This window comes from Garra rufa, chromosome 7, assembly GCF_049309525.1.
Source record: "Garra rufa chromosome 7, GarRuf1.0, whole genome shotgun sequence".
In the NCBI taxonomy this organism is placed as follows: domain Eukaryota; kingdom Metazoa; phylum Chordata; class Actinopteri; order Cypriniformes; family Cyprinidae; genus Garra; species Garra rufa.
In genome coordinates, this window is record NC_133367.1 from 4,931,342 (window position 1) to 4,954,330 (window position 22,989).

Consider the following 22,989-nt stretch of genomic DNA (forward strand, 5'->3'; position numbering starts at 1 on the left):
GCACAGTACAGTTGACCGGAAATGACTGAGCAGGCTTAATCCATGCAATTGAACGTAAATTGAATGCAACAATTTGCACTCAAAAATACAGGCTCTTTATTGGCATCTGTGGTTTAGTGGAGAATCTTCAACATCCACGGAACCTTTCCATTGGACGAAAGTTTCTTTATAGTGGAAACAAATGTTTCTTTTAAGAACTGTTCGCTCAAAGGTTCTTTGGGAACCCAAACCCAAATGGCGTCACTGCAAATATCCCTTTTTCAAGAGTATGCAAAAGAAAAACCGACACATTCAGACTCATCACTGGCAGTCATCTTCCATGTGTCATTTGAAATCTTGAAACGAAGAACTAAATGAGAACTAAATGAAGTCGCAATCAGCCGTTCCAGCTGTTCTGAAGTACGGCATTAAGATTCAGCAGCAAAAACAGCTTTCCCACACATTCGGGCCGAGGAATCTCCTTGACGTCTTCATTTTCATGGTCATATAGGCTCGAAAATCCCTTCTCGGAGATCGCTCGGGACGATTTTCATTTGTATGCCCTGTCAGGTACCAGGTCTTGGCATCAGGGGCGTCGGAACAATAGGAAAAGTGGGAGGAAGACATCATGAATCTCATCAGCCTCTCTTCAGGAGCACGGCATGGTTTTATATGCCTAGTTGACATTCATACCAGACACTATTTGAAAGCTTAAACGCTAAGTTTAATGATTAGACCCAAAGCTTTGTGAATTAAAAAAAAAAAGCTTATTTTTGCTTCTCATCTGCTGTTCACGTCTTGTATCCTCGGGAAGTTTGTTCAGCGTGCAAACTCTGTGCCAGATGTGGTACAGATAATGAATATTAATTGCATTATGTGAGGCTTGGCAGAGATTTCTGCTTGATCATAAAGTTGACGCTCTACATCAAATCAAATGAACCTCTTTAACCCTTAAAGACCTAGAACATTTTTGGGGCACCTGAGGCACCTCTACATTTCTCAGTTTTTTCAGACCTATTCTAGCAGTCGGCATCAATTGTCATATGTGACCCTGGAGCACAAAACCAGTCTTAAGTCGCTGGGGTATGTTTGTAGCAATAGCCAAAAATACATTGTATGGGTCAAAATTATTGATTTTTCTTTTATGTCAAAAATCATTAGGAAATTAAGTAAAGATCATGTTACATTAAGATTTTTTGTAAAATTCCTACTGTAAACCTATCAAAATGTAATTTTTGATTAGTAATATGCATTGTTAAGAACTTAATTTGGACAACTTTAAAGGTGATTTTCTCAGTATTTTGATTTTTTTGCACCCTCAGATTCCAGATTTTCAAATAGATGTATCTCGGCCAAATATCGTCCTATCCTAACAAACCACATATCAACAGAAAGCTTATTTATTGAGCTTTCATATGATGTATGCATCTCAGTTTTGTAAAATTTAACCTTATGACTGGTTTTGTGGTCCAGGGTCACATATATCATTATAAACATAAGAACTTGAACTTTATGTCTAACTTTATGCCAATTAAAAGGTTGCTTTTTCAGAACTTAATCGGAATATGAACAATAAACGCGAACAGTGTAGGTAGTAGTAAAAACAATAACGCAAATTTTCTTGTGCAACAAAAATATAAACAGTCCAAATTATTCTCAAACCACACACAAAATCTGCCATGCAAATGTTATTTTGCGTTTGTTTTCATGCATGCAAGACGCACTTTACCTTCAGATTTCCAAAGAAACTTGCTAATCGGTGGTTCAAAAGACCAAAACCTATGTTTATTGGTTGAATAGATGACAGTTTGAACCAATCTGGGCACAGGGGTGGGACTAAGCATCAACAATCATTCCCGTTTCATCTGACAAATCAGTGCTGAGGAAATGTGATGACGCTCATACAGAGCCTCTGAACATCCAAATGAGACAAATCTGATACCAGTGAAAAGAGTAGACTCTTTAAAGCATTAAACAAGACTTTTTAACGCATGCAAATTGGATTAGTGGTTCAAAAGTTATTAAATACTTAAGAGCAATAGTTATTTTTAGCCATGGGCGGCCGTCTCAGTCTTTGAGGGTTAAAACATCTGGCTACATACCGAAATATGGGAAGGAGACCAGTTTCTGAAAGTTCAAGGGCTTGCGATTAAATGTCAACATACAAATGTCAAAAAACATCCTGAGATTGGAATGCACCTCAATCCGTTTTCTGGGTTTCCAAGTGCCTTGAAATTTCTCCATGTCCTAATATTTCCATGTTTTCCGTTGACATATCCTGGTCAGGAGAGTTAAGCACATATTACAACCCTTTTGGCCGCAAAATTAACCTCAAACGCATCTTTAAACAAACAGGAGAGGAAGCTCATCAGAAAACACCTCTGAGGTTCGCTTGGCATTTCTACCCCATTTAGTTTGGTGAATCAAGGCACATCAATTTGGGAATTTAATTATAGCTCGTCAAAAAATTAAACTGGTTCCAAAGCTTTAACGACCTTTGACTGCTTTCCATTTCTCCTCAACCGCCCCCACCTCTCGGTGTCAGACGTGAATATTCATGCCCCGCGGAAATATAAAAAAACACAACCTTTTGATCTCTCTGAGGGGCCTTCACCGCACAACCTGCTGTAACTAGCATCTCATCTGCATAATTACTGTAAAAACAGAGCTGATGTTTGCCGAGTGTGAAGGGAGGCGGCACTTTTCGTGACACCGTCGAGTATTAGGCCTGTAATCATTTAGTTGATGAGGGAAGACGCTAATTACCTTCCCTCTGAAGTTTGATATTAGATTAAGTTACTTCTTCCGAAGTGACGTCACGAAGAGGGAGCCGTGTGTATTTAGGCCTGTTTGTTTACCAAAACGTGTGGGGGGAACAAATTAGCATCGCTAATGTAATATTCGAAACTGCAAAAACGAAACAACTGCACGCATACTGAGCACATCACAGCGAGACGACGGGGTTTCGGAAACGCACACGGAGTCGTCAAAGCCGAAGCGTCGACTCCAAAACAAAGGAAATCAAGTTCGAACCAAACAGATGTTCAAAACAGGTAATCAAGGGCTTGATTTAACTTTGCCGGTCGTGTCTTCAAAAACACTAATGAATCATTCAAGAGACAGATTCTCCGTAGGACACTGGAGCAACCTGTCGAAGTCGTGATCTCGAGATTGAGAGTTAAACCAACGGTGTACTAAACAACACAAGGACGCTGTCCTCAATTGCTTCCAATTTGCTTGACAGGCTGAATGCAGGCTCCTCGCCAAACCTTTTTATATCCTCACGCACCAGTTACATCAGAATCATGGGACCCACGTAAAATCCCTGCCAAAAAACTATTTAAGCTGGTTAGCTGGTGTCATCTACCCCTTTGCTGCCTTATGCATTAAATTACTTATTTTTTCCACATCTGTCTACAGTCCGAGCACCATAAGGACAAAACAAAAGCAAAACTGAATAAAAGAACTGAAATAAATGCACTGCATACGTATTCATAGCCTTAACTCAGTACTTAGCTGAAGCACCTTTAAAGTCCTTTTTTGGGTATGATGCGACAAGCTTTGCACATCTGCATTTGGCAATTATCCGCCATTCTTCGCCCTAACCTCTTCACCTCAGCTTAATGCACATTTTCAGGTTTCTCCAGAAATGTTTAATTGGCCACTCGAGGACATTCACAGAGTTGTCTTTTAGCCACTTTTGCTGTGTGCTTAAGATCATTGTCCTGTTGGAAGGTGAGCCTTCTGTCCAGTCTGAGTTTCTGAATGCTCTGGACTGGGTTTTCATTAAGACCATCTCAAAATTTTGGTGCATTGAGCTTTTCTTCTACTCTGATGAGTCCTTAAAGGGATGGTTCGGAGTAGAATTGACTTCATTGCTATGCACTCCGAAGCCCATGTAAATACCCCATCCGAAGTTTTTTTTTACCTTAGTCGAACATTTATGGAGATATTAGAGTTTTTCGAATTGCTTGTTACAGGAGTGAATGGTACATGTGATGTATCTCGTAAATTGCACCACTAAACGTGCACGTAATCTTACCAAACTTGTACAGTAGTGTAAATAGGTTATGTACTCACAAAACGCTGCATCGGAACATTTGTAAGTCCACCATGAGTGTTTTAAAAACACGTTTTAGCTGATCCCTACTAGTCTCAAAAACTACAAATGGCGACACTTCGACGTCACTTCCCTGGTTTGAAAAAAGCACGTAAAAGTCCTCCTACAAGTTGACATGCACACAGATGTTGTAGGAGGACTTTTACGTGCTTTTTTCAAACCAGGGAAGTGACATCGACTTTCTGAGACTAGTAGTTCTCGGGTAAAACGTGTTTTTAAAACACTCATGGTGGACTTACAAATGTTCTGATGCAGCGTTTTGTGAGTACATAACCTATTTACACTACTGTACAAGTTTGGTAAGATTACTTTCACGTTTAGTGGTGCAATTTACGAGATACGTCTCATGTACCATTCACTCCTGTAACAAGCAATTCGAAAAACTCTAATATCTCCATAAATGTTCGACTAAGGTAAAAAAAACTTTGGATGGGGTATTTACATGGGCTTCGGAGTGCATAGCAATGAAGTCAATTCTACTCCGAACCATCCCTTTAAGTCCTTAAGTTACTGCAAAACTACCCCACAGCATGAGGCTACTAGGGGTGCAACGGTTCAACTCACTCGCGGTTCGGTTTGTATCATGGTTTTAGAGTCACGGTTTCAGTACAGTTCAGTATGTGCTATGTTTAGGGAACATTTAAAAGTAAAGAAATAAGAATAATCTATATAACTACAATCTACAGCACGAATAAATACAACAGAGTAAAGATACAAATAAAATAACCAGTGACTAACATTAGTTATTGCATAGCATTGCATATTTTACAGTATAAATTGAAGCTTAATCTTTATTAAAGTTACAAAAGCTATTCAATCAAGAGCGGTGAGTGATTTCTTTGTTGTTGCTGTTTAGTAATTATTAATTATCGCTTTGACACAACTTGTATTGTAAAAAGCGCTGTATAAATAAACTCGAAAAATCTTAATCTGGAAGAAATTGCTGTCAATTTAAGAGAATGCACTGATACTTAACATTTAGCCGGCTATGACTGCTATCAAACTTGCCAAGACGGGAATTTCGACAAAGTATCTGTGTGAATTTGTCCATTCAAACACAAAAGATCTTAATATTTGCGTGCGTTCTGAGGCGCGGGTTTGCACTCTTCGGCAGAGCGCGCACACAGATCTTCTCACTTCACTGTAAAAAGTGAACAGTTGGATCAACTTAAAAAAATTACTTCAATTGGTAACACCTAAAAAAATTAAGTTGGCTGAACTAAGATCACACTTAAATAATCTTAGTTCAATCAAGTTTTTCCACTGAAAAGCGCCTATAGTAATATTGTAATATATCTCTATAACTTGCTTGGGGAATGTTATAAATAGACAACATTTTATTTGGAAGTGTAAATACAAATTTCTAAAGAAAAAAATCCAAACTTCAGGAGTTTTTGTAAAAAAAAAAAAAAAATCAAACAACCAATTGTTGCTAGCGTTTTTCCTAAAATTCTGGAAATGTACTAATTTTTAGAGAAAACAAAAGGACATTAAGTTCAAGTTCTTATGTTTATAATGATATATCTGACCCTGGACCACAAAACCAGTCATAAGGTTAAATTTTACCAAACTGAGATGTATACGTCATATGAAAGCTCAATAAATAAGCTTTCTATTGATGTATGGTTTGTTAGGATAGGACAATATTTGGCCGAGATACATCTATTTGAAAATCAGGAATCTGAGGATGCAAAAAAATCTAAATACTGAGAAAATCACCTTTAAAGTTCTCCAAATTAGGTTCTTAACAATGCATATTACTAATCAAAAATTACATTTTGATATATTTACAGTAGGAATTTTACAAAAAATCATCATGGAACATGATCTTTACTTAATTTCCTAATGATTTTTGGCATAAAAGAAAAATCAAAAATTTTGACCCATACTATGTATTTTTGGCTGTTGCTACAAATATACCCCAGCGACTTAAGACTGGTTTTGTGGTCCAGGGTCACATATGAATAGAATAGGTCTGAAAAAAAAAGAAATGTACTGGTGCCTCAGGTGCCCCAAAAATGGGGTACATTTTATGTTTATAATGGTAAAACTTGGCTGTCTTTGAAACAAATCTGGCTGAAAATTGGCAAACTTATCGTTTCACCAACAACAACAATGAAACTGCACAGAAAAATGGCTGTAGACTGGCAAACCACCATATACTGCATTCATCCAGCGGTTAAACTGCCTGAGGTCACACCGCTTTTGCCCTGATGGTTTCTAGTATGGGCTCATGCAGCGGATCAGCGTCTGCACTGCACCTCCAGATTGATTTTGTCAGCAGGGATGTGTCTTGTATCCAGGTGTCCTGATAGGATGTCAAGACTCGATGTTCAGAACGGTTACTGATGGGTGAAGGTCAAATCAGGAGGTCTGTTTAGGCCCACTAGCGCTGTGATTGCGTCCTGATTACCATCATTTAATTCTGTCACCTTGAACCGTTGACAGCAAAGCTGCACTTCTTCTCGAGACTTATCACTCGAACTTTGTTGCGTCTGCAAGCGTGTAATTTTGTTTCTATTAAGGGGTTCTAATGAAGCAAGATCTGATACGCTCGCCAACCCACGCGATAATTGAGTGTGCTTCTTTCTACATCTTAACCACATCTGAGTTTATAGAGTGTGGCACCTTACTAAGAACTCGTGGCGAGGCGAGACTTAAAATAATTAATGGGACTTGGCTAATGAGCAGGACGGCTAGTCACGCGCCCATTTCCATTTTTTCCCTTCCATTCAGCTAGAGCTCCATTTCCCTCTCGAGCGTGCCATTCATGGAAACGCATTTGCATATTAAAACCGTTGACATACATGCATAATTTCAGGCGCAATTATCACATTCAGCGAAAGGCGTGGGAGAGCCGTCCTTCAAAAACAATAGCTTTTAAGGATTCGTACGGCAGCTTTTGGAAGTGGACCATCGTCTGACCACTAACCAGAGCAAATTGCATACTACTCATACTAGTATGGAATAAGAAGCAACAAGTACCACTTAAAATGGATAACCAATTGACGTTATTTGCCAATTGCACAATTTTTTTTTGCATCTACATATCGCCAATGGCAATTAGTTTCTATTGTAGTACGTTTCTGGCAGGCAAAACTACAAATCAAAAACTTAAACGTCGCAATTACATCCTGATTATGGGATGCTAACGAGTTCCTATATGAACGACTGGAAATTTCACCCTCCCACCAAATCAGCCAATCCTCAACCTGCGAAGATGATTGACAGGCATCCACTTCCTACACATTTTTTTTTTTTTTTTGGATTGAGCCCCAAAAAAAGAAAAAGCAAAAGCACAGCCAGCACTCAGCAAGATTTTTCTGTGCTTTGAGGAATCGAGGGCTGTCATGGAGTGTGATTTCTCAGGTTGCCTCGTGATAGCTTTCGGCTAATAGGGACATTTTGTGTCGCAGAAGAAAGGCCTAAAGCACCTTTATGCAACAGATAAACAGTGTTGTTTTTGACAACCATCTTAGATTTAGTCTTAGTCTTTTGGACTAAAATGCTTCTTAGTTTTAGTCAAATTTTAGTCACTTCTATATGTGATAGTTTTAGTCCAATTTTAGTCGACGAAAAGTCAAAAAGGTTTTAGTCTAGTTTTAGTCAAAAAAAGGGGAAAAAGTAGTCTTTTAACAAATTAATGTAGGTCAGTAAGTATTTTGCTGTTGGGTAGTGTCACTTATAAGTTGTGAAAATAGCAGATCTATAGTTCAACACAATGTGAGCTTCCGGATCGACTATTTTCACCAATAATTACAATAATGAAGGAATGTTTTAGAACATAAAAGACAAACAAGGATGGAATGCTAAAACGGCTTGCCATACTAGTATAGCAACGAGTATTTAATGCTAAAACGGCTTGCCATAGCGTCAGATACTTTTTAAGTTTTAATTGGCATGCACAATAAGCGGAAATGTCATGCATTTTAAACGTCTGACGGACCACCCACTAACATTTTCGTCTATTCTCGTCTCGTCCACGAAAACTCACACACGTCTCGTCATGTTTTAGTCATCAACGAGCCATTTTTATCTCGTCATCGTCTCGTTATCGTCATGAAAAAAGTGGCGTCAACGAAATGATTTCGTCATCGTCATCGTTGACGAAAACAACACTGCAGATAAACATGTCCAAACTCCACTAGGACAAAAATCTAACAAAGCAAGATCTCTCCTTTAAAAAGCTCTCAAAAAAAAAACTACTCTTCCCAAGTAGAGCTGAGAAAGCGAACTGAGTGTCAAAACCCATCAGGGTCAATTCTTGGACTTGCCACTGACCTCAGAGGGACTTTTAAAGCCCCGCTGGAAAAGATTAACAGGTTCTGTCAAGGTAGCGTGAGTCTTTTTATCGATTACGATTAGATCTCCCCAACGCCGAGGTCTGAGACGGTGAGGGAGAAGGAGCGCCTTATAAAAAAAAACCCCATCTACCTTCGGCGCGGCAGGCCGCTGTGTTCATTTAATCCAAACAATTGGACTTTATCGAGATGGCCAGATCAAAGGCATGGATCCAATATCCGGCGTGCAATAATTTCGCCAAACATTATGTTCAAAGGCAAGAGAGACTTGAGGCGCACAATGAGGAGAAATGACTCGGGAACGAGCGACTCGGCTACTCGAGTGAAAAGCATCCCGGCGTTTTGCATCGTGTGACGATTCACAAGAATTTCAATATGCTGGAAAAATGTGCAAATGCAGAACCTTGCCATTCAGAGACTGGACTTGTGGGCATTGACTCATGGGATATTATTACGCAGGTTTCCTGTCAACCGCCCCCTCGGTAGCTCCAGGGTTATTTTTATCAAGACTGAACCTTTCCTCTGGCTCAAATAGTGGAGTACGCTGCTAACAGTGACAAGGTCATACGTTCGATTCCCATGGAAAGCAAGAACTGATCAAATGTGTACCTCGAAGGCATTCGATAAAAGCATCTGCCAAATGAATAAATGTAAAAGTAACCCCATGTAGGCGCAAGCATTACTCACAACCACAGTTTAACCTTCAATATTAGTTTGTCAATATGTTCCAAACCAGTACAACTTTCTTCTTCGGAACAAAAAATAAGATGTTTTGAAGAACTTTGGAAACTTAGTGCCTTTAGACCCCACTGACTTTCATTGTATGGATGGATTAACCGCTTTATCATTGATCGAAATATCTTCTTTTGTGATATATCATAGATTGCTTGGAAACTGATCTTGATAAAAGCGCATGCTGTGTTTTGAGAATCAAATGACTTTGGATTCATTGAGCTTCATTGTACTGATGGGATAAACACTTAAAGATTTTTCAATATTTATTTATTTTTTAAATGTGTGTGATTTATGATAAATTACTTGGGATATTCCCATTTGGATGCTGATTTTGACAAAATCACAAGCTGAGTTTGTTGAACGCTAGATGTTTTGTCAAACATTGAAAACCAAACATCTTTGGACCCCGTTGACTTTCTTTATGTACTGATTGAATGCATGCTTGAAAAATTTTCAAAATAGCTTCTTTTGTATGCTATATGATAAACTTTCCATTTGGAAGCCATTTTGATCAAAGCACTAGCTAGATGTTTTGTAAAATGTTGGGAACCAAATGATTTTGGACCCCATTGACTTTCATTGCATGGATGAAATAAACACCGGAACATTTTTAAATTTTACATTTATTTTTAATTATGATAAATTGCTTGGAATATTCCCATTTGGAACCCATTTTAATAAAAGCACTAACCAGATTTATTGTACAACACTGGGAAACACAACGGCTTTGGAACCCACTGACTTTCATTGTACTGATGGGATAAACAACATTTTTTTAAATAACTCTTTAAATTTTTTTCTTTCATTTATGATCATTTATTTGGAATAATCCCATTTGGAAGCTGATTTTTATAAAAGCGCAAGCTATATTTTGTAGAACGCTAGATGTTTTGTAAAACCCCCTTGACACTCATTGTACTGATGGTATAAACACTTGAACATTTTTCAATAATTCTTTCAATTTTATGTGTGATTTATGATCATTTATTTGGAATAATCTCATTTGGAAGCATATTTTGATAAAATCGCAAGCTGTGTTTTGTAGAACGCTAGATGTTTTTATAAAACTTTGGGAACCAAACGACTTTGGACCCCATTGACCCCATGAATAGAACAAACACTGGAATATTAATAATAATAATAATAATTTTTGGTGATTTATGATAAATTACTTGGGATATTCCCATTTGGAAACCATGTTGATAAACTAGCTAGCTGTTTTTTAAAACATTGGAAAACAAACAACCTTGGACCCCATTGACTTTCATGATTTATGATTTTGTTGGACATTCCCATTTCAAAGCCGATTTTGTAAAAGCGCAAGCTATGTTTTGTAGAACGTTGGGAAACAACCAACTTTGGACCCCATTGACTTTCACTGTATTGATAAACACTACAACATTTAAAAAAAAAAAAAAATTAATTTGTTTTGTAATTTTTGATAAATTGCTTGGAATATTCCTATTTGGAAGCCTTTTTATTGCAAGCTATGTTTTGTGGAATGTTGGGAACCAACCAACTTTGGACCCCATTGACTTTCAATGTACTGATAAACACTACAACATTTAAAAAAAAAAAAAATTAATTTGTTTTGTAATTTTTGATAAATTGCTTGGAATATTCCTATTTGGAAGCCTTTTTTATTGCAAGCTATGTTTTGTGGAACGTTGGGAACCAACCAACTTTGGACCCCATTGACTTTCAATGTATTGATGAGATAAACACTACTTAATTTCCCCCCATTTTTCCCCCCATTTTTTTGTAATTTATGATAAATTCCATGGGATATACCCCCTTGGAAATCATTTTGACAAAAGCACTAGCTAGATATTTTATAAAACATTTGGAACCAAACGACTTTGGACCCCATTGACTTTCACTGTTTTTGATAAACACTACAACATTTTTCAAAGAAACATTTTTTTTGTTACATTTGTTTTGCAATTTATGACCAATTGCTTGGGATATTCCTATTTGTAAGCTGTTTAACTGTGAGATATGTTTTGTAGAACGTTGGGAACCAACCAACTTTGGACCCCAATGACTTTCACTGTTTTGATAAACACTACAACACTTTTCAAAAAAACAAAAAAAACCCACATTTTTTATAATTTTTTGTAATTTATGATAAATTGCTTGGGATATTCCTATTTATAAGCTGTTTTGATTGCGAGCTATGTTTTGTAGAACGTTGGGAAACAACCAACTTTGGACCCCATTGACTTTCAATGTATTGATGAGATAAACACTACTCAATTTTTCCCAATTTTTCCCCCCATTTTTTGTAATTTATGCTAAATTCCTTGGGATATACCCATTTGGAAACCATTTTGATAAAAGCACTAGCTAAATATTTTATAAAACATTTGGAACCAAATGACTTTAGAACCCCATTGACTTTCAATGTAATGATGAGATAAACACTACAGCATTTTTCCATTTTTTTTTTTTTTCAAATAGTTTTGTAATTTATGATAAATTGCTTGGGATATTTCTATTTGAAAACTTTTGATGGAACATTGAGAACCAAACGACTTTGGACCCCATTGACTTTCAATGTATTGATGAGATAAACACTACAACATGTTTCCATTTTTTTGTAATTTATGCTAAATACCTTGGGATATACCCATTTGGAAACCATTTTGATAAAAGCACAAGCTAGATATTTTATAAAACATTTGGAACCAAATGACTTTAGAACCCCATTGACTTTCAATGTAATGATGAGATAAACACTACAGCATTTTTCCATTTTTTTTTTTTCCAAATAGTTTTGTAATTTATAATAAATTGCTTGGGATATTTCTATTTGAAAACTTTTTATGGAACATTGAGAACCAAACGACTTTGGACCCCATTGACTTTCAATGCGTGGATGGGATAAACACTACACCATTTTTTTTCGTTGTTGTAATTTATGATGAATTGCTTTAGATATTCCTATTTGGAAGCTTTTTTATTGTAAGTCGGGAACCAAATGACTTTCATTGTACAGTTAAAATAAACACTGCTACATTTCCCAGAACATCTTTCTCGTGATACATGAGAAACTGCTTGGGATATTCCCACGTCGATAAAAGCGTGAGCTAAATGAATAAAGGTTTTTTGATTTTTGTTCAGTAGCTGTGGTTTAATACACAGCACACTCTCTTGACTCTGCCAGCATTCACAGCGTGATTATGCCGAGTTTTTATAACTTCCTTGGTTATTGAGATGCCGCTCTCCACCTACCAGTTTCGAACAATCAAAAGAGGCTGCTTTCCGTGAGCTGAAGGGTCTATTACTTCTAGGTTAATGACAGGCCGTGTACCTGATTGCCGGCAGGCCCCGTGCACCTGTTTCAATTGTGCCTCCTTCCTGTATATTTCCACGGAGAGCGTCGCATGCCTCCTATTCTTTTCAAAGGGCTGATGAAACCACAGATCTGAACATTTGCTTGATTTCTCTATGTGTTTTTTGCATTTCTGGATGCAGGAGCGGTCATGTGTAATTTCCATCTGCCGGCAGAACGTCGTGTTCCTTAAAAGCCGGAGGGAATAAATGACAGCGTGATTCCCCTCCTGACTCTAATTCTCCCGCTTTCCACAGTTCACTTTATACAAAAATGAGCGCTCAAAACAACACAACAAAACCACTGCTCGGCTGTAACGCAAAGGGCAATTAGTTTGCAGAAGAAGCGTCTGGTGCTGAGAGAAAATCCAAAAACACAAACAGTCGTCAGTCTGGGTCTTTAATGGGCAGACCGATCGTGCCGTCCGGAAAAACACAACTTTAGTTGACCTCCTTCTACTCTATCTGCCGTCTAGTCAATCAAACGTTGAGAAGTTTTCATCCTTGCTAATACCACCAAATGTTTTCACAAAATAAAGGACTGAGAGTGAGATTAACCAATAACGACATGAGCTTTTCGTGCAACAGATACGTACATTTATCAACAGTTTCACTACTGACGCCACTGTCTGATTTCCATGACATAAACCTATTTATACACTTCATAGATATGCATCAGTCTTGCATAATAAAGATTTTAAACCCCTCACATTATATTTCACACTAGACTGTCTTTGGTGTGACTGTCTACTGCCCCCTACTGGACAACCCCATATCATCAGACACAAAACAACTGGTTTTCACTTCAGAAAAGCCGGTTTCAATACCTAGGGGTCATTATTTAAATACACTATTACCCTTGCAATACTTTGGAACCAACAAAAGTCATTTTTGCTCATGCAAATATTTAGATTAATCATAGCTGGTACCTGCACTTTGTGATTTTTCCACGAGGAATTCTCTTATTTTCTCCACCCACAGGTATAAAATACTTTCTCCTGTATTCTCCCTAATGAACAAAAACATGACAGTCACTCATAAACTTGATGCATATGCAATTATTCACATGTTGCATGAAGATGCGTTATATATTTGGTCATAAATGCACTAGGATGAAATATTACATGAATATATTAAGAGTTAATTTGCAACTAAACGATACCAATAAAAAACATGTTTTTTGAAAGTTTATAATATAAATTAACATATAGTTAATAAATTATAAATTTTTTTATATATTATTATCATTGCTCTAAAATAAAAGGACCAAATAAAACTGAGTAAATGTTGTTAATCATATTTATTTTAATACTGCATTAATATTACTAATATTAATGGTTTGTTTACTATATATATATATATATATATATATATATATATATATATAGAAATGTTGTATTTTTGCTGCTATATTAAATTATTGATGAGTTTTAAATAAATCCCACATTTGATCATTCATTTTATAGTGTAAAACACAATGTATTACAGTTTATTTGATTATTAATAACACAAAAGGACCACATTATTTTAAATAAAATATGTTAACATATTTATTTTAATACTGTATTTGAATAACTAATATTAATGTTTTATTTATTATTAAATTAGTAAATTTGCTGCTATGTTATACAGATCAAACTGCAGTTAGGTTATTTCGATTAAGTAAAAACAGCTAAAAAATACAGCTAACTAACACAAAACATGACAATAAAAAACATGATTTTTGAAATTTATGTGCTGAAATCTGTTTTATAATATAAATTAACATAATTAATATATTATATATATTTTAAAATAATTATTATCGTTACTCCTAAATAAAAGGACCAAATAATACGGAGTAAATATTGTTAATCATATTTATTTTAATACTGCATTTAAATGACTAATATTAATGGTTTGTTTACCATAAATATATTAAATATTTTATTTTTGCTGCTATATTAAGTTATTGATGAGTTTCAAATAAATTTCACATTTTATCATTAATATTTTAGTGTAAAACACAATGTATTACAGTTTATTTGATTATTAATAACACAAAAGGACCACATTATATTAAATAAAATATGTTAACATATTTATTTTAATACTGTATTTGAATAACTAATATTAATGCTTTATTTATTATTAAATCAGTATATTAGCTATTATATTTTGGCTGCTATATTAAACAGATACATTCTATGTAGATCATTAATGGTATAAAATAATACAGTACATATAATTAATATATTACCATTTATTAATATAATATATAATAACATATAATAATTGTTCGTTTTTTACTTAATATTGCATTTAATATTGCATACTAATATTAATGACTTGTTTACTAATATTTTTGATGCTATATTTATCATTTATAGCGTGAAGCATACATAAATAGGACATCTTTGTATATTTGATTATTAATAATATTAAATGACCACATTACATTAAATAAAATTTGTTAACATTTATTTTAATATTCTATTCAAACAACAAAACATAATGATTTACTTATTAATAAATTAATATATTAGCTATATTTTTGCTGATATATTAAATTATTGAGGTGTTTTAAATAGATACATTACTGCCATATTTACATATAATAGTATATAATGCATATTAACAAACATACATATTACTATATATATATATATATATATATATATATATATATGTTAATATTGTTTTTAATATTCTGAAATAAAATTACCATATATTACTGAATAAATATTATGTTAAGAATATTTATTTCAATATTGCATTAAAATTACATATATTAATGGTTTATTCACCATAAATCAATATAATTATTGATGTGTTGTAAATAAATTTAATATTTTATCATCAATATTATAGCGTAAAACATAAATAAATATGATATATTTGTATGTTTAATTAATAGTAATATAAACAGAGCACAGTATATTAAATACGCATTTATTTTAATACTGTATTCAAATGACTAATATTAATAATTGATTATTCAAATAATATATTCGGATATCTTAGCTGCTATATTAAATTATTGATGTGTTCTAAATAAATTAATTAGACTGCATTTTCATTTTAATCAATATAAATGAAAAAATAAAGTTTAAAAAACATTGTATTCAAAAAGGCAAAGCGCAGTAACTACACAATTGGTCAAAATTGAGTTAAGGCTTAAAATGGACTTTGTGACAACGGTTTTGTCTTTTGGCAAAGTCTCCTGGTTCAGTTTTGTCCCGTTTCAGGGAAACGTTCAGAGAGAAACGAGAGTGTCAACATGTTTGACTAGCTGTTGTAAAAACTTTAAAGGCATTTTTCTCAGCTTCAGTGTTCGCGTAGTTACTGCACTTTGCCTTTGGAGGGCAGTTATAGTCCTATATTATGAATAGTCAAATATAGAAATGTATCTTTCTTGATTTATGCTATAATATTAATACTTATTTTAATAATGCATAAATAATGTTTTATTTATTATTAAATCAACATATTAGTTACCGTATGTCACAAAAGTGAGTACACCCCTCACATTTCAGCAAACATTTTAGTATATCTCCTCAAGCGACAGTACTACAGAAATTAAACTTGGATACATTTTAGAGTAGCTAGTGTGCAGCTTGTATAGCAGTATAGAGTTACTGTCCTCTGAAAATAACTCAACATACAGCCATTATTGTCAAAAGTGAGTACACCCTAAGTGATAACAGCAGTATGTTATTTAACCATGCAAAGCCACATGTCCTATTCATCATGTTTACGTTTTTGTCAGCTTGACCGGACCATACAACGTTGTGTATCTTGTATTAGAGCAGTTAAAATTAGGTGCTTTAGGTACAATTCTCTCACACTGACCACTGGATGTTCAACATGGCATCTCATGGCAAAGAACTCTCTGAGGATTTGAGAATTACAGTTGTTGCTCTCCACAAAGATGGCCAAGGCTATTAGAGGTTCAGTAACACCCTGAAACTGAGTTGCACTACAGTGGTCAGGGTCATACAGAGGTTTTTTTTAAAGAAGGGCCTTGCAAGGGTCGATCAACGAAGTTGAGCACTCATTCTGTGCATCAGGAGCCGAACCTGGCTTCAAAAAACAGATGCATGAGTGCTGCCAGCATTGCTTTAGAGGTTGCAGAAGAAGGTCAGCTTGTCAGTGCTCAGACCATACTCTGAACACTGCAACAAGTCGTCCCAGAAGGAAGCCTCTTCTGAAGCTGGCTCACAAGAAAGCCCGCAAAACGGTTTCCTGAAGACAACCAAGAGCATGAATTACTGGAGCCATGTCCTGTGGTCTGATGAGACTAGAAGATAAACTTGTTTGGCTCAGATGGTGTCCAGCATGTGTGGCGATTAGGGCTGTCCCCGAATAGTCGAAGATTCGATGCATCGATATGCGGAGCCTGATTCGACCACCGATCTCACAGTCGAATCTTCGCGGGTGAAACGAGCATCATACCATTTTGGCAATATGGGGGTGCTCAATGTCTAATTGCACACAGAACTACTGGTTTTGTACGGTTATATTAAGTTACATACAGCCTTTGATTATGATAATGCAGTAAAAACAAAAGTGAAAAGAAAGAAGCCTTCAATAAATATTTTTAACGTGTTTGTGAATAAATCCAACCACCCCTGTGACAGATTTAATTTTCACTTTCCCTGATCCATGACGAGATGAGGACCATCTTGACGGCAGGGATTAGGCCGCCATCACACCGAACGCGTTTTTGCAGCTGGAGGCGCCTCTTTTGAATGGTTTTCTGTTGGCAGTGAGCGTTCTGCGCGCTGTTTATGCGCCAGGCGCCTCGCGTTTTTGCAGGAGCGCTCTGAGCGCCTGAAATTGAAAAAAAAATCAACTCTGAGCGGAAAAACGCCCAACGTCATTCGCGTTCTTTTCCATTGTCCAATCGAATGAATGGAGAGGCGGGCCTTCTGTTGTGGTGACTAAAAGTTTACCGTTGCTTAAAAAGTCCGGAGACTGCAAGAAATGGAGGAGAAACCTTTGGTGTCTATCGTGGGTAACCCGGAGCTGTATTATTTAGGGTTTCTGCTAATATGACAGTTTACTTAACAGCAAAAAACGAAGATTTTAGAGCGCTCGCGCTATAATCCTTTTATTTGACTGACAGGACAGCTGTTTTGGTCGTTGCTTAGCAACATAAAAAAAACGCAGCACACTGCTCTTTTATTAAAAGTCACCAAAAAAGGCAGTGCTGTGCGCCTCACGTTTTTAGAACTAAAAGACGCGTTCGGTGTTTTTATTTAAACCTAAATAAGTTCCTCTGTCAGTAGGCAGGCAGTTTTGGTCGCTTTATTAAAAGTTGTTGCTGTGTGCAGTGTGTAAAATAAAATAAAAATAGTTTTACCCTCCTGCTGACTATAGTGTCGTGCCCCTCCCAACCCATTCACACACACACATAGGCCTAGATGATTCGACTATCGGTCGACTATAGAAAGATTCGAAAATTCTGATTCGACTATGAAAATTCATAGTCGGGGACAGCCCTAGTGGCGATGCCAAAAAAATTGTGTCTTGCCTACAGTCAAGCATGGTGGTGGTAGCATCACGGTCTGGGGCTGCATGAGTGCTGCTGCTACTGAGGAGCCGTAGTTGACGGAAACATGATGCAGAACATGATGCCTTCCCTCCAGAAACTAGACCAGACGGCCGTTTTCTAACATGATAACGGTCCCAAACACACCACCGAGATGACAACTGCCTTGCTGAGGAAGCCAAAGCTGAAGGTGAAGAGGTGGCTAAGTATGTCTCCAGACCTGAACCCTATTAAAGGAACACTCCACTTTTTTTGGAAATAGGCTCATTCTCCAACTCCCCCCGAGTTAATAAGTAGATTTTTACCGTTTTTGAAATCCATTCAGCCGTTCTCCTGTTCTGGCGATTTCACTTTTAGCATAGCTTAGCATAGATCATTGAATCCTATGAGACCAATAGCATCGCGTTCAAAAATGACCAACGAGTTTCGGTGTTTGTCCTATTTAAAACTTGACTCTTCTGTAGTTATATCGTGTACTAATACCAGCGGAAATGTAAAGCTGCGGTTTTCTAGGCCGATAAGGTTAGGAACTAAACTCACATTCCGGCGTAATAGTCAAGGAAGTTTGCTGCCGTAACATGGCTGAAGCAGGCGGAGTATTATCAGAAATGAGTTCCCAGCTAGTTTAGCATTTGCACACGTGCTGCGTGATAATACTCCGCCTGCTTCGGCCATATTACGGCAGCAAACTTCCTTGACTATTACGCCGGAATGTGAGTTTAGTTCCTAACCTTATCGGCCTAGAAAACCGCAGCTTTACATTTCCGCTGGTCTTAGTACGCGATATAACCATAGAAGAGTCAAGTTTTAAATAGGACAAACACCGAAACTCGTTGGTCATTTTTGAACGTGATGCTATTGGTCTAATAGGATTCAATGATCTATGCTAAGCTATGCTAAAAGTGATATCGCCAGAACAAGAGAACGGCTGAATGGATTTCAAAGCGGTAAAAATCAACTTACTAACTCGGGGGGAGTTGGAGAATGAGCCTATTTCCAAAAAAAGTGGAGTGTTCCTTTAAGCACCTGTGGGACATCCTCAAGCGTAAGGTGGAGAAGCACCATGTGTCTAACGTCCATCAGCTCTGTGAGAAGTGGAAGAGAATCCCAGCAACAACCTGTGCAGCTCTGGTCAATTCTATGCCCAGGATGTGACAACAATGGTGCTAACACAATATATTGACACTTTGGACAAGTTCACTTAGGGTGTACTCACTTTTGTTGCCAGCTATTTTGACAATAATGGCTGTATGTTGGGTTATTTTCAGAGGACAGTAAATCTATACTGCTATACAAGCTGCACATTGGCTACTCTAAAATATATCCAAGTTTCATTTCTATAGCATTGTCCCTTGAGAAGATATACTAAAACGGTTGCTGAAATGTGAGGGAAATGTGTATGTTTGTACAGTGTTGGGGGTAACGCATTACAAGTAACGCAAGTTACGTAATAATATTACTTTTTCCAAATAACTAGTAAAGTAACGCATTACTTTTTAATTGACAAGAACATATCTGAGTTACTTTTTTAAATAAGTAACGCCAGTTACTCCCCCTCCCCCCCCATTTATTGATTAAAAGCTGTCCTGTCCCCATGTTGAGAGAAATCGTGAGTAAGATGTTCCTTTAGTTCTAGAATAATAAACATGCATTAATTCATCTCACTCACTAAAAAACAGATACAGTGTTCTTCAAAATGAGAAATTCAACGCAAACTTTCAATAATTAAATGTTAAATAATACAAATATCCTTTATGTATTTAATCCCATTTTATGAACCGATGTCTTTGCTGCCAATCTTCGATGAGCCAATTCATCCATACTAATAAGCAAAAATTACTCAACATTTGTTTTCCTTTTTTTTATTGCTGAAGAGTTGACATTTTTTCTTCTGCGGTCTACTGTACAGACCTGAATTTACTTTTCTCTAAGCCTGTTGTAAAAAGGCTTTTACATTTGACAAAAATATAATTTTTTATATTAAAAACATACTTAGAATTAAAAAGTAACGCATTACTTTCCATAAAAAGTAACTAATGTAATTAGTTGCTTCTTTAGGGAGTGACTCAATATTGTAATGCATTACTTTTACACGTAACTTTGCCCAACACTGTGTATGTATATGGATATGGATATACTCACACATAGAGCTCTTCCAAACTGTTGGCCAGAGTGATTCTGTCAGCTCCTCTGAGCCAGCCAGCGCTGCCAACACAAAACCAACCTCAATCAAGACATCAGATTCATCTCCCAACACTAAACCCACAATCAAATGAATCAGACATACTTGATCTGATATATGGGAGGCGCTGAGCTCGGGTAATCTGGAGGAAGGATGATCTTCAAAACAAAAACAAACACACATTAAACACTCACAAACACATTTAGTTCAGGCTTATAGAGTGGAGGAAGTCTGGGCTGGTTGGCTGGTTTTAGCTGGTTTTGGCCACTTTTTCAGCTTGGTCAGGCTGGTCAGGCTGGAAAACCACCAGCTAATTCCAGCTTAAACCAGCCTGGTTTTAGCTGGTCAGCAGGCTGGTTTTAGAGGAGCTTTGGCCACTTTTTCAGCTTGGCCAGGCTGGAAAACCACCGGCTAAAACCAGCTAATTCCAGCTTAAACCAGCTAATACCAACTTAGGCTGGTTGGCTGGTTTTAGCTGGTCAGCAGGCTGGTTTAAGAGGAGCTTTGGCCACTTTTTCAGCTTCGTCAGGCTGGAAAACCACCAGCTAAAACCAGCCTGACCAGGCTGGAAGACCAGCTAAAACCAACTAATACCAGCTTAAACCAGTTTATACTAGCCAACCAGCCTAGGCTGGTTTTAGCTAGTTTTTGTCAGCAGGGTTAATTGACCTTATTTCGAAATGTACAGAAATACGAGCTTTCACATGTGCTTTAGTAATGATTATTTAATTTATCCACTCCTTACTGTTAATTAGTTTCATTCCGGTTTCTATTTTTGGTGAGTTTTGGCCACTTTTTCAGCCTGGCCAAGCTGGAAAACCAGCTAATTCCAGCTTAAACCAGCTAATACTGGTTGGCTGGTTGTAGCTGGTCAACCAGCCTTGTTTCTAGCTGGTCAGCAGGCTGGTTTTAGAGGAGTTTTGGTCACTTTTTCAGTCTGTCCAGGCTGAAAAACCACCAGCTAAAACCAGCCAAATTCCATCTTAAACCAGCTAATACCAGCCAACCAGCCTAGACTGGTTTCCAGCAAACACAGAACGTTCTCCTAACGTTCCCATATGGTTCACATTTGGTTATTTTTTCAAGGAACCAAATGAGAACATTCTCAGAACGTTCCCTGTAGGTTATTTTTTATTTTCATTTCATAACCTAAAAAGAACCTTCCCAGAACATTCCCTGCAGGTTATTTTTATATATATTTTTTTAACCTACAGAGAAAGTTCTTGTTCCCTGCAGGTTATTTTTTAGTAATCATTACCATTTGAACGAATGAAAACTTTGCAGATACTAGAATATCATGTGTCTCAAAGTGGTCAAACGGCATTATAATGATGATATAATTTTAATTTTATAGCTAAAATAAGCCAAGGTTAAGTGTCTGAAAATCATATTATAAACACTGTTTATTTCTTTACTCCATCACGCGCTTTCTCCTGTCCTCAATATAAAGCGGCGCGCTCGCGTAATTTAAAAATATCGGTCATTTCGTTTTACTGACTGACTAAAGTTCGGTGATTGATCTCTTTAATGGATAAATACTTATAACTAATATATATACGAGGGTAAATATTGTTATTTTAGGGAGATTCGACACGTCTTATTGAAGAAAACACAATGTTAACCGAGAGGTTTTCGTTTAGTGACCAGAAGAGGGAAGCACATCATCGTTAACTCAGCGGTAAGAAACGAATGTAATGTTATCCTAGTTAAACGTTAATGTCTATAAAAAATAAAATACACATTTTTAGAATTGAATATTTTGTTGAAATCATGTTATTTGGTGCTTTAATAAACATAAAATCTGGGTTGTTTTATGGTATGGTACTTCTACTTCTTACATTAATGAAATCTAACATAGTATAGCATAATTTAGTCTCATTTAATGCTCATTATGATGGTTAAATGTGCTCTTATTATCTGTAATGATTAAACAGTTGTTTAAAACAAGACATAGTAGTAGTAGTGATTGTTGAGATTCACATCCGTCCGCCTTCCATGCCGCTTACTCCGGGACACGGGAGTGAAGAGGTTAGGAAAGCGTTCTGGGAACCATCAGAGAACTTTCAGGGAACCTTCTAGGAACATAAATAGAACGTTCCCTATTGGTTAGCCAGGAAAGTTTACTTTACGTAACTAGAACGTTCCCTTTAGGTTAGGAGAACGTTCTGGGAACCTACTGGGAACATTCTTAGACATTGCAAGAACGTTCCCAGTAGGTTCCCAGAACATTCCCCTAACCTAAAGGGAACGTTGCGGGAACGTTCCCGTAACGTTCCTAGTAGGTTCCCAGAACGTTACCCTAACCTAAAAAGAACATTTCAGGAACGTTCCCACGATGTTCCCGGAACGTTCCCAATAGGTTCCCAGAACGTTCCCCTAACCTAAAGGGAACGTTCTAGTTACGTAAAGAAAACTTTCCTGGCTAACCAATAGGGAACGTTCCGGGAACGTTCTGCAAACCAAAAACTAACGTTCCCAGAACGTTCTGGAAACCAAAAATTGTTAGTTGGGTTTTAGCTATTTTTTTATTCAGGGTTAATAGACCTTATTTCGAAATGTACAAAAATACAAGCTTTCACTTGTGCTTTAGTAATGATTATTTAATTTATTCACCCCTTATTGTTAATTAGTTTCATTCCGGTTTCTATTTTGGTTCTAGTTTGGGATTTATTCCAGTTTTTTGTTTCTAAAAATGAGTTTGAAAAAAGGTGGTAACGTTGATATAGTTTAGCTTTTTAGTTCTGGCGTTTGTATTCAGGCTTCAAAATTTAAAAAAAAAAAAGTTATGTTATTTTGTGAGGATCAT

The 22,989-nt window shown here is 36.5% G+C and overlaps 1 protein-coding gene across 1 annotated transcript in view; it reads right to left on the minus strand.

Annotated features, from left to right (window-relative positions):
- impact (impact RWD domain protein) overlaps positions 1 to 20,347 on the minus strand; it is a gene marked incomplete at its 5' end in the record, with an annotated part of 54,380 nt that extends 34,033 nt beyond the window's left edge. Inside the window, 3 exons of the mRNA XM_073843436.1 lie at positions 13,398 to 13,477; positions 20,144 to 20,206; positions 20,289 to 20,347. Coding sequence (XP_073699537.1) covers positions 13,398 to 13,477; positions 20,144 to 20,206; positions 20,289 to 20,347 — 202 coding nt within the window. The remainder of the gene's footprint in view (positions 1 to 13,397; positions 13,478 to 20,143; positions 20,207 to 20,288) is intronic.
- Positions 20,348 to 22,989: the final 2,642 nt, after the last annotated feature.